Consider the following 12,615-nt stretch of genomic DNA (forward strand, 5'->3'; position numbering starts at 1 on the left):
CAAGGCTTAAAACCTGCTGTGTGAGAGAAAGAAGGAAATTGGAGCAATTAAACAAAAAATGAGGTAAGTGCTTCAAAGCTAAGAAGGGACTTTGAGGGACACATCCTGAATTTTTGTTAGGACCTCACTATGGGGTCAGGATTGGGTGATGTTAGTAACCCCATTTTCCAGCCTCACATAATAATTATGTTGGTTAAATGAGTAAAGATGTTCTGCTTACAATAGTGCTTGTCACATGGTCCATACTCAATTTAGTATTAGCAAGTACACATACATGTGTGGGCAGTATTTCGCTTAAATCTCACAATAACCTGAATTTATATCATCTCTATCCAGGCAAGGAAACAGGCACAGAAAGATTAAGCGACTTGGCTGAGTAGCATAAATGGGATTAGAATCTACTTGCACTGTTTCCTCTAATCTCCACTGGCCACCTGTGACTATTGACCAAAGGTAGCTGGTCTCAATTGAGATGTGCCATAAGTGTAAAACACAACAGATTTTGAGACTTACTATGAAAAAAGAACAAAGTATTCCATTAGCAATTTTATAATAAGTATTGAAATAGGGATGCCAGCAGTTGAGCATCCGCCTTCAGCTCAGGGTGTGATCCTAGAGTTCCAGGATGGGGGTCCCACGTTGGGCTTCCTGCATGGAGCCTCTGCATATGTCTCTCCCCCTGCATATGTCTCTGCCTCTCTCTGTGTCTCTCATGAATAAATAAAATCTTGAAAAAAAAAGTACTGAAATGATAATTTGGACATACTAGGTTAGGCAATTTTTTTAAAAGATTTTATTTATTCATGATAGACATAGAGAGAGAGAGACAGAGGCAGAGACACAGGCAGAGGGAGACATAGGCTCCATGTGGGGATCCCAGTGCGGGACTCGATCTTGGGACTCCAGGACCATGCCTTGGGCCAAAGGCAGGCGCTAAACCGCTGAGCCACCCAGGGATCCCCAAATTCTTTGAATTAATTTCATCCATTTTGTTTTTCACATTGCCACTAGAACACTTGAAATTAGATTTGTGTCTTCCATTATATTTCTATAGGGCAGAACTGATTAGGGCATCCATTACTACCCTGACATTGACCTTCTCAGAAAAACATGCAGGGATTAGGGTGGGATTTAGGGTGTTTGTAGTTTCTAACACCGTCTCTACCCACTGTGAGGAAGTCATATCACCCTCAAAGTCTCCATTTTCACATCTGTGAAAGAGGGATTATATTAATATCTACATCAAAGTTTGGGAAAATGAAATAACACACCTGAAGTACCTGGGTGGAGAACGCGAGATGTCCATACAGGTTAGCTGCTATCTTGCCTATAACTATTATTAAATGAGTCCCTCTCCCCTTTATAAATAGGGATGGTCCCTACCTAGCCTCCCTTTAAAAACTTAAAAGTCGTTTTTTTAATTAAAAGTCGTCTTGATCTCAGCGGAATGACTGTCTCTGGAGCCCACCACCTACATCCCTCCCGCAAATCCCAGGGCAGAGGGCTCTGAGGCTCAAAGAGAGAGAAGTCCAAGGTCACACCACCTGCTGGAAGTGGGGTTGTATGAAACCTAAAACAACGCTGTGATTCTGTCCTTGAGGTCTTCAATTAGGGTTCTCTGGTCAACCAGACACCACTAGTTTAGCTGGGGCGGAGGCGGGCGCTGAGTTTCTCCTACCCTTTAAGTTTCAATCGCCACACTGAATATGGCGGCGTCCTGAGCGTGGCCACAGGTCGGCCACGCTCAAGATGGCGACGCACTCCCGGCGCCGGTTCCGGTTCCGGTTGTTCAGGCCCCAGGCGGGATAAGCTGCACACGCTCGGAGGAGCCATGGCGGATGGGCCGGTGGCGGAGGTGCTGCTTCGGCAACTGGAGGCGGCGGATGGCGGCTTGGACAGCGCAGAGCTGGCGGCTGAGCTGGGCGTGGACCACCAGGCGGTGGTGGGCGCCGTGAAGAGCCTGCAAGCGCTGGGCGAGGTGAGTCGGGCCCCGTGATGCTGGGCCTCCTCGCTCTTGCCGTCCCCTTGCCCAGAAGACCCTGCCTGCTGAAGAATCCTTCGGTAGCCCAGCCTAGGGTGGGCAGGCAGGGAGTCTAGAACAAGTAAGAGCCCAGGAGCACTGACGTTCTGCACTCAGTAGATGTCCATTGAGATATAGTAGGCATGGGGGAAGGCTCGATGGTGGACAAGGAAGACGGTGGTCACCGCCCTCACAGAGGTTACGGTCTAATGAGGGAGATACTCAGGTGACCCTTAGAGTGATGAAGGAAATACAGGGAATCCAGAGGTGACAGCTGGCCCAGGCATGGGAATCAAGGAGAACGTCCAGGAGGAGGTGACAGCTGAGTCGGGCCTCTGCATTGAGGAAGAAAGCTTCAGGGATCAATGGCAGAAAGGGGAAACAGGTGTTGAAAGGCATTAGTAGAGGCAAAATTTGCAAGGCCTCGTAGGTCTCGATCTCATGGAAAATCATGGCAGGAGCTGGAGCCAGTCAGATATGTGTCCTGTCTGTGTCCCTTTGGCGCAGGATTGAGAGGGACAGGACTGGTGGTGAGGCAGGCACATGCCCAAGGTAGAGGGCATGGTGTCTGGTTGTAGGGAGGCAGGTGGAATGGAGAAGATTCAAGAGAGGGAATGAAAGGAGATTCATGGCAAGTCAGGGGGAGCAAGAATGAAGCCCAGCCTTTTTGACTTAGACGAGTGAAAGGTGATGGAGCCATAGAAGAATGATTATCAGAGGCCTGTGGGCGACCCAGGAGGCTGGATTCTCGAGGCTACGAATCAGAAAACCTAACTGGGCAGCATATTCATCAGCTCATGTTCTGTGCCCCACTTTGGTCTCAGCTTTATGTAGCATCTAGTCTTTGTCATTATCCCACGATGGTAGCACTGATATCTCCATTTTGCAGACAGGACATCTTCTGAGCACTGGTCAGTAACTGGATCAGTGTCACTGGAAGGAGCAGGCAAACCTGGATTTTAAATTAAGCTTTCAGGCTGCAGAGCCTGAGGTCATCAATGCAGAGAGGGGATCCTATGTGGTGTGATAGCACCTGGATTCCTGTGAAATTGACTTGGGTTGGTCACAGTAGGTTTAATAGTGGCTGTTTATTGTGGTTCAGTCTAATGACAGTGATAGTAATAACGACAATGATGGTAATAGTTGGCAGAATGCACACAGTATTTGGTAGGTACTGCTAAACATCCTATGTCTTTTCCATATGTTAATTTAATAATTACTCATGAAAGCTTCCTGGGGGTAGAGCCCGTTGCATCTTTCTCTCTGGGATAAGAAAACTTGCTCAAGGAAGTTAAGCAACTTTCTCGAGGTCATACAGGGAGTGAAGAGCAGAGCTGAGAATTAGAATGAATAGGGAGCTAAGCCCTGTGGGCCCCACCCAGCCTTGCTCCTCTGTGCATGGCCTAAACCCATCCTCATCATGGAGCTTTGTGTTCCTGTGTGTAATGTGGACCCAGGGGCCCTTTTCTGACACTCTGGGCACTAAGATGTGAACACATTAAAGGTGGAGACGAATCAGTTCACCTGGGACCTCAAAAATCTTTCTCAGATTCAAAAGCAATAGGAAGAACTTATTTTCTGTTAGGAACCATTCTTAGTACCTTACCTCACCCTGGGAGATTTGAGCCATCTGTGTTGTTATTCTGGTGTCACAGAAGGGAAACTGAGATTCAGCAAGGGGTGCTCACTCAGCTGGGAAGTGGTGCAGCTCAGATGTGAAGCTGGCTTCAGGTACTGTGCAACCGGAGTGCTGTAGAGAGGGCGTTCCTGCCTCTGAACCCTGTCTCTGTGGGTCTTCCCTTCCCCATTTCCCTGCAGATCATTGAGGCTGAGCTGCGTTCCACCAAGCGCTGGGAGCTTACCGCTGAGGGCGAGGAGATAGCCCGGGAGGGCAGCCATGAGGCACGGGTGTTTCACAGCATCCCCCGGGAGGGCCTGGCCCAGAGCGAGCTCATGGTAAGATCCTAAGGGCAAGGCATGGGAAGTGATGGGTTGAGGTGGCCCTCATGCTCTGCTCACTGTGGTCTTGCTCCCCCAGCGACTTCCCAGCGGCAAGGTGGGCTTCAGCAAGGCCATGTCCAACAAGTGGATCCGCGTGGACAAGAGTGCAGCTGATGGGCCCCGGGTGTTCCGAGTGGTGAGTCCCTGCCTGCAGGGGGGCAGGCAAGCAGGTGGGCCCCTGGCCCTCACAGCCTATTACACCCTTCATCACGGCAGGTGGACAGTGTGGAGGACGAGGTGCAACGGCGGCTCCAGCTGGTCCAAGGTGGGCAGGCTGAGAAGCTGGGTGAGAAGGAAAGGAGTGAGCTCAGGAAGAGGAAGCTGCTAACTGAAGTGTGAGTGGATGCCCTCCCCCCATTCCATTCCGCATCACCCAAATGGTCCTAGGGCATGGTGGACAGAGTCATCCTGCCCATACTGGGCCACAATGCTATCAGTGTTCCCCCAGCACTGCTTTACGATCTACTCATGCCAGGCTCGTGCCACCTCAGGGCCTTTGCTCATGCCATGACTTCTGCCGAGAACTGTCTTCCCTTAAGCCAGGCTTGGGCATCAAACCTCTGTCTGTGTGTGTGTGTGTGTGTTTGTTTGTTTGTTTGTTTATTTATTTATTTATTTTTACAATTTTATTTATTTGAGAGGGAGAGCAAGTACGCATGAGAGAGAGCATAAGCTGAGGGAGAGGCAGACAGAGAGGGAAAGGCTGACTCCCTGTTGAGCAGGGAGCCCAAAGTGGGGCTTGATCTCACGACCCTGGGATCATGACCTGAGTGGAAGGCGGATGCTTCACTGACTTAGCCACGCAGACATCCCTGTGTGTCACCTTAAAGAGGCCATCCTTTAAAAAAAAAAAAAGGCCATCCTTGCACCCCTTTCTCCCTTTGAGTTCCATAAAAGCTGCTCACTTATTTTTTTAAGATTTATTTATTTCAGAGAGAGCAAGCGAGCAAACTTGAGTAGGGGAAGGGCAGAGGGAGAAGCACACTCCCCGCTGAGCAGAGAGCCTGACATAGGGCTCGATACCAGAGCACTGGGATCATGACCCAAGGCGAAGGCAGACATTCAACCAACTGAGCCACCCAGGCGCCCCAAAATCTCCTTACTTATACTCTGCATATCGGATGCCATGTTTGTTTCCTTTATGGCTCTGATGTCAGTGTCTGAAATTGATTGAATGTTGGGACTTGGACAGGCCAGGGGCTTTGCTCTCACAGGGCTGATATACCCTTTGATAACTTAGTGGCATAGCAGTTTTGAGGTTACAGACTGGAGGAAGGCTGCCCAGTCCAGGTCATGGCTTTGGTCCTTATTAGTTTTGTGACCTTGACCAAGTCACCTGATCTTTCTGGGCCTCAGTTTCCTTATCTGTAAAACGACCTCTTTTTCATAAGACAGTGGGATGATTTCGGTGGAATAGAGCCCATCACGGAATAAACCCTCAAGAGTTTACCTGTTATTCTTAGTATGTATGTATGTATGTACGTTTAGTACTTTGAACAGACCCTGGCACATAGTAGATTCTCATTAGTTACTTGTTGAATGAGTAGGTGAGCGACAGAAGGATGTAGGTGTGAGCTAAATAAGAGGATTTCAGGTGATGATGAATGTCAGGAAGAAAATAAAGCAGAGGGACTTGGTGGCTGGTATTGGGGTCGGCATCCAGATATATTGCAGGAAACTTTTTGAAGGAAGTGACAGTGCCCTTCTCCTCTCTGACCACAGGACCCTGAAGACCTACTGGGTGAGCAAAGGCAGTACTTTTAGCACCAACATCTCCAAGCAGGAGACAGAGCTGAGCCCAGAGATGATCTCCAGGTAGGGGGTGGCCCCAGGAACTGGGTCAGGTCAGGGAGGGAGGGGAGCCTTCACCGGGCCCATGCACCCTGCATCCCCCAACAGCGGCTCCTGGCGGGACCGGCCCTTCAAGCCATACAACTTCTTGGCCCGTGGCGTCCTCCCAGACAGCGGCCACCTGCATCCTCTGCTCAAGGTCCGCACGCAGTTCCGGCAGATCTTTCTGGAGATGGGGTGAGCACAGGGCCAGGGGGTGGGGCCGACCCAGCCACTGGGCACAGGCAGGACAGTCAGGCTGCATCTCCCTCCAGGTTCACAGAGATGCCGACTGACAACTTCATTGAGAGCTCCTTCTGGAACTTTGATGCACTTTTCCAGCCCCAGCAGCACCCGGCCCGTGATCAACACGACACCTTCTTCCTCCGAGGTTGGTGGAACTGGCCGTGCCACCAGAGGTGCCAGGACTGGGCAGAACTTTTTGGAGAGGCATATTCATTTTACAGAATAAATTCTATCCTCGGTGTGGCTGACTGGGCTGGTGTGAGCAGGTCCTCTTGACTTCTGTCACCTCCTCCCACATCCTGCCTGCCCACTTCATGGCCCTTGCCCGAGCTTCCAGGCAGTTCTCTGCTGAGAATTGCCTTCTCCCAGATCTTCAAGGCTGGCTCCAGCATCAAACCTTGGCTGACGGGGGTCACCTCACAGAGGCCACTTTGACATGCCCTTGTCAGGGCAGCCCGGGTGGCTCAGCGGTTTAGCTCCGCCTTCAGCCCAGGGTGTGATCCTGGAGACCCCGGATCGAGTCCCACATCAGGCTCCCTGCATGGAGCCTGCTTCTCCCTCTGCCTGTGTCTCTGCCTCTCTCTCTCTCTCTCTCTCTCTGTGTGTGTGTGTTTCTCATGAATAAATAAATTTAAAAATCTTTTAAAAAAAGATGACATGCCCTTGTCACCTTGAGTTCTAAAAGTCCCTCATCCCTAGTCTTGAAGCTTGTTTCCCAATTTTTTTCTTTCTTAATTTCACAGTGTTTAGTTCTGTCTGAAACTGAATGATTTTCCACAGTCGTTTTCTCCCCACCCCCAACTGCATCCAGTCCCCCAATTCTCCACTGCAGGAAGGCAGGGGAGGCCAGTGGGTGCCTGTTACCTGGCTAGGAGCAACAATGGCATTGCTGTCGTCATTGTCACAGCGCCCAAAACTTAATAAGTACTCACTGTATACTCTGTTCTTTTTTTTGTTTCTTTTAAGATTTTATTTATTCATGAGAGACAGAGAGAGAGAGGGGCAGAGACATAGGCAGAGGGAGAAGCAGGCTCCCCAAAGGGAACCCAATGCAGGACTCGATCCCAGGACTCCAGGATCATGCTCTGGGCCATAGGCAGACACTCAACCACTGAGCCACCCAGGTGCCTCCCATACACTCTAATCTCTGTTCTAATTCTGCAAATTGTAGGAAGTAGTGCTGTTAGCTCTCTTTTACAGTGGATGAAACTGGGGCTCAGAGTCACACAGCTTATACATAGTAGAGCTGGGATTTGATGTCAAGCTTTTCAGGTGCACCAAAATTATGTTTCTGGAAGGGGATCCTAAGAACTTGCCCATTCTCAGGGATGCCTGGGTGGCTCAGCAGTTGAGCGTCTGCCTTCAGGCCAAGGTCTTTGTTAAACATCTAGGTTACAGCCATGAATGAAACATGAAGTCTTTGCCCTGGTGAGACCTGTGTCCTGGTGGATAGATGTATATTAAATCCTGAGTGCTAGACAAATGCAGTAATGCAAGGTGGCAGTAGACACAGTAGAAACTGGTGTGAAGGCGGAAGGGCCTGTGGATTTAAAACCAAGCCTTTGTTTAAAGGCCAAAGGAGGTGAGGGAGAAAACCTTATCTGAGAATGAAAGTTCCAGGAGAGAATGGCCAGTGCAAAGGCCCTGAGGCTGGAATGTGCCTGGTATTGCTCACAGATCAGGTGGGAGGCCCTGTGACTGGAGGGAGTGATCAGTTAGGAATGAGAGGCGACAGGACAGTGTAGCCAAAGGGAGGGCTTTGTTCCCACCCCTGGGAGATGGATGGAGGGTTGTGATGGACTTGGGTGTTCCTAGGCACCCTCTGGCTGCTGTGGGTGTTAAGAGTGGGAGCGACACATGTAGCTGTTTGTCCTCTGTACAGAGGCTGTTTGAGAAATGCTCCTTGACTGACACGATTATACTCTGTCCTGCCCAGATCCAGCGGAGGCCCTGCAGCTCCCAATGGACTACGTCCATCGGGTCAAGCGGACTCACTCTCAGGGTGGCTACGGCTCACAGGGGTGAGGCAGGACCAGGACTTTTTTGGGGTATCAGGGGAAAGAAGTTTGGTGGTCTGAAGGCGACAACGCGGACTTCCCATGTGTCCTTCTAAAGGTACAAATACAACTGGAAGCTAGAAGAGGCCCGGAAAAACATACTGCGCACGCACACCACGTCTGCCAGCGCCCGTGCTCTCTACCGCTTGGCCCAGAAGGTGCAGCTCAGCCTGGGCGGTGGGGGAGGCAGGGGGCTGTCCCAACGACCTTCTGACCTCCCAGGCCTGGCCTACCTGTCACCCCCAGAAGCCCTTCACACCAGCCAAGTACTTCTCCATTGATCGTGTGTTCCGAAATGAGACCCTAGACGCCACACACCTGGCTGAGTTCCACCAGATTGAGGGCGTTGTGGCCGACCATGGCCTCACCCTGGGCCACCTCATGGGCATCCTGCGGGAGTTCTTCACCAAGCTGGGTAGGCAGGCAGGCTGCGGTGGACGGTCTGGTGGAGCCTCGGCAGGAGGCCCTGCTGGCAGGCTTATCTTCCACTCCTCTGCTTGCCCCCCTGCCTCCCCTGCCCAGGTATCACCCAGCTGCGCTTCAAGCCAGCCTACAACCCCTACACGGAGCCCAGCATGGAAGTGTTCAGCTACCACCAAGGTCAGGGCGGAACCTGGTAATGGGGTGGGGAGGGATGTGTCAGCCTGCCCACAGCTAAGCCTGGGTCCCTGTCACTGCCAGGCCCACCCCCCAGATCACTGCCAGACCCAGCATCATCCACACATCTGCCCTACCTTCTACCACCCCTATAGGTCTGAAGAAGTGGGTAGAAGTCGGGAATTCTGGGCTCTTCCGCCCCGAGATGCTGTTGCCCATGGGGCTCCCTGAAAATGTGTCAGTCATTGCTTGGGGCCTCTCCCTGGAGCGGTGAGTGCCCAAACCACTTAGAGTGTCTGGCTGCCACTCAGGTGACTTGCTGGGCACGGGGGCCTACAGACCTTCACACCATTCCATCTGTTCTTCATTTGAAAAGCCTTTAGTGAGCGTCTGCTATGTGTCATGCTAGGAGTATGACAGCACACATCTGTGCCTCTGCAAAGCTAGGGTTATAGCACAGTGAGAAAGATGGTAATTAGCAAGATAAATAAGTAAATTGGACAAGTAAAATTTAGAGTGTGTCTGAAGCCAGTAGGTGCTACAGAAACAGCAGGGAGGGCTGAGACAGGATTGTCAGGGAAAGCTTCCAGGAGGATGTAGCATCTGAGCAAAGACTGGAGGTAGATGAAGGGGTAAGCTGGGGGCCTATCTGGGGAAGGGTGTTCCAGGCAGCAGGAATAGCCAGTGCAAAGGCCCTGAGGCAGGAATGTGTGTGCTGTATTTGGAGAACATTGAGGGGGCCAGCGTGGCTGGAGAGAGTGAATAAGTAGAATGGAAGGAGATGAGGGTGGGGAAGTGACAGGATAGATCATTCGGGGCCTTCTGAGCCCTGAGAATAACTTGGGCTTTTAAGGAGGTGGGGACCATCGGAGATGGCTTGGTTGATCAGAGGAGAGCGTGACCTGACATAGCATCAAAACTGTTTTCTTCCCTCCCCACTGCAAGCCCGACAATGATCAAATATGGCATCAACAATATCCGGGAGCTTGTGGGCCACAAGGTGAACCTCCAGATGGTGTACGACAGTCCCCTGTGCCGCCTGGATGCTGAACCGGGGCCCCCACGGACACAGGGCGCCGCATGACATGGGCCACTCTGGATACCTGCCTTCCCTGGGCCCCAGCTGTCCAGCCCCCTTGCATCCCTGCCAGTGACCCCCTTGTATTTATAAGGCCTCCGTGAGGCCATCCCCCCCACCCCCGTTCCTGGTATCTCCTCTTCCTCACCTGCCCCAAGGTCCCAGGGGCAAGGGAGCAGGTAGCAGGTTTGATCTATGAAGGTGGGAGCCCTGCAATCCAGCTGCTGGCTAATAAAGTGGGCATTTGTCCTCATATGGTGCCTTTCCTTAGGGGTGGAGGAGTGCTAGAGCCCTGGGTGTGAGGAATGGTGGGTTGGGGGACTTGGATCCTCGGCAGCACCTGGCTTGCCTGAGCCAGATCCACCTGGGGAAGGCTAGCTCCATTAAGCATTTTCCCATCACCTGGTGGTGCCAGGCTCTCCTCTAGGTGAATAGAACAGAAGTCCTGTGGAAGGGGCATATAGGAGGGGAAGGCCAAGACAAGTGCCATGATTCACTCTGGGAGCCAGGCATGGTGGGGTGACTGGGGGGCAGCTTTAGATAGGTGTTTGTACTTTTTTAAAGCGTTTCTTTAAAGCTGCCCCCCCCTTTCTTAAGCAGTTTCTGGTTCACAGCAAAATTGAGTGGAAAGTAGAGGACTTTTTCATCTACCTTCTGCCCCCCCCCCTCCACAGCCTCCTCACAACCAACAGCCTCACCAAAGGGGTGCATTTCTTACAGTGAATGACGTACACAGACACATCCTGATCACCCACGATTCATGGTTTGTGTTGTGGTTCATGCTCCATGTTCATCCCCTGGGTTCGGACAGCATTTTCACTCCCAGAAAAGTCCTTGGTACTCCACCAATTCATCTCTCCATCCTCCCCCTAAAAAGCTGTTTTTTGGTTTTGTTTTTTTTTAATGATCTAAGGATTTCACAGGAGGGAGATGAGTAGGATAGAGCTTCATGAACCCACATTGAACAGTGTGAGCAGGATCCCTGTGTCTGTGGAAATATTTTGAAGTAAATCTCAGTCTCCGTGTTGCTCCCCTCACGTCTTCAATGTCAGCGCACTCGGAAACGTGAAGTTTTCTGGAACCATGAGGCCACCGTTAACAGCCAGCACAGTTGGCAGCTGAGGCTGTAGGCTTTTCTGGTCCCAGGGTGTATGGTCACCAATCTCCCAAGGGCTACCCAGTCAGGTTTTTTTTTTTTTCTTTGTTTCAAATTAAATAATTCAGACATACAGAAAAATAACTCATGCAACAACAGTGCACCTCCTGAGTGCCAGCAGTATCATGAGCTAAAGACTCAGCAATAGGCAAAGCTGACTCAGGTCCCTGCCCTTGGGAGCTCCCAGGGGGAAGGGAGTGCATGGGGGCCATAAACAGGTAAGTTGCAGAAATGAAAGGAGGGATAAAACCCCAGAAAAGTGAAGGTGGGTGGGTAAGAAGAGTGTATAGCATAAAATATAAAGCCTAATACATCAAGCACCTAGGAGTCTGCCCCCAGTTTGATCAAATCTGAACATTGACCATATTTGTTTTGGATCTTCCGCATTTTAGATCTGTGACTAATGTTCTGAAGACCCTATGGGCTTGTCCTAGTTCCTTTTGCCAGCACCTTGCTAAGATTGCTCCCTCTTGAATTTGGTGTTTATCTTCTGTGTTTTTAAATTTTTGCTGCTATATATGTTCCTTTAACAAGACAGGCTTGATTTTGCTTATTTTCAGAAGTTCTACAAACCCTGTACTATAAAAAAAAATCGTCCTGCATATTGTGTTGCTTTTGTTTCTTTTCAGTGTGTGTGTGCATGTGTATGTCCTTAACAGTAAATCTTTTGAAATTTTTGATTTGAGTAGATAACTCAAATCTCCAAACCTGGTACTGCACGAAGGTACATTTTGCTTACGTTGTGGCTTTGCCACAAGATACTAATGTTAGCTGCTGTTTACTAAACTCATTGTGTTCCAGTTTAGATTTTATTGCCTCAGTTATAGGCAAAAATGGATTTTGAGACTGAGTGGCAGTTTTATGCCCTGCTCCCAGATCTCTAGTTGGTAAGAGACCAGATTCCTTTTTTTTTTTTTAAGATTTTATTTATTTATTCATGAGAGGCAGAGGCACAGAGGGAGGAGCAGGCTTCCTGCAAGGAGCCCAATGTGGGACTGATCCCAGATCCTGGCATCACACCCTGAGCCAAATGCAGACGCTCAACCGCTGAGCCACCCAGGCATCCCAAGCGACCAGATTTCAAACCACATTCTCCAGAATGTAGGTGTCAAGATGTGTGTGCCCTAGTCATTGTGACAGGTGACAAGAGTCCTGCACAGGCTTCCTGCTGCCTCTCCCACATGGACATTGACACGTGTCCCAGAGAGCAGCCCTACCTCCTTACCAGTGAATCGGAGCAAAAGCCAAACCCCCTTGCTTTGGCTCCCAGCCCAGTCCCTGCCTAACATTGATCTTTCACCCATAGCCTCCCCCAATCCTTGTTCTTCCTCCCTCCCAGGCCTGGCTGCTCCTCAAGTACACGGAGTTTGCACCCACCTCAGGACCTTTGCACATGCCTATTCAAATCTTTTGCCAATTTTTAAATTGGGTTGCCTTATTGAGTTGTAAGAGTTCTTTGCAGATGCTGGCTAGAAGTGCTCAGAAATATGTTTAGCAGTATTTTCTCCCACTCTGGCTCCTCGGGTGCCAATTGTTATAGTTGTCACCATTAAGGTAATATTGCTAGTAGTAGTAGTAGTAGTAGTAAGGGACATGGGCCCAACTCCGTAAAGCCAAACTCATCAGGTTT

General features: G+C 50.4%; 1 protein-coding gene across 1 annotated transcript; it reads left to right on the plus strand.

Moving 5' to 3' along the window:
• The first annotated feature begins 1,796 nt into the window (after positions 1–1,796).
• Positions 1,797–10,082, plus strand: FARSA (phenylalanyl-tRNA synthetase subunit alpha). The gene is made up of 13 exons (XM_055344825.1): positions 1,797–1,978; positions 3,839–3,976; positions 4,059–4,157; positions 4,238–4,356; positions 5,744–5,836; positions 5,921–6,049; positions 6,127–6,242; positions 8,034–8,118; positions 8,213–8,312; positions 8,401–8,569; positions 8,677–8,754; positions 8,907–9,021; positions 9,697–10,082. Exons 1-13 carry the CDS (start codon positions 1,832–1,834, stop codon positions 9,833–9,835), a joined length of 1,527 nt encoding a protein of 508 aa, XP_055200800.1. The 5' UTR covers positions 1,797–1,831; the 3' UTR covers positions 9,836–10,082.
• The last annotated feature ends 2,533 nt before the right edge of the window (positions 10,083–12,615 follow it).

This window comes from Nyctereutes procyonoides, unplaced genomic scaffold (assembly GCF_905146905.1).
Source record: "Nyctereutes procyonoides isolate TBG_1078 unplaced genomic scaffold, NYPRO_anot_genome, whole genome shotgun sequence".
In the NCBI taxonomy this organism is placed as follows: Eukaryota; Metazoa; Chordata; class Mammalia; order Carnivora; family Canidae; genus Nyctereutes; species Nyctereutes procyonoides.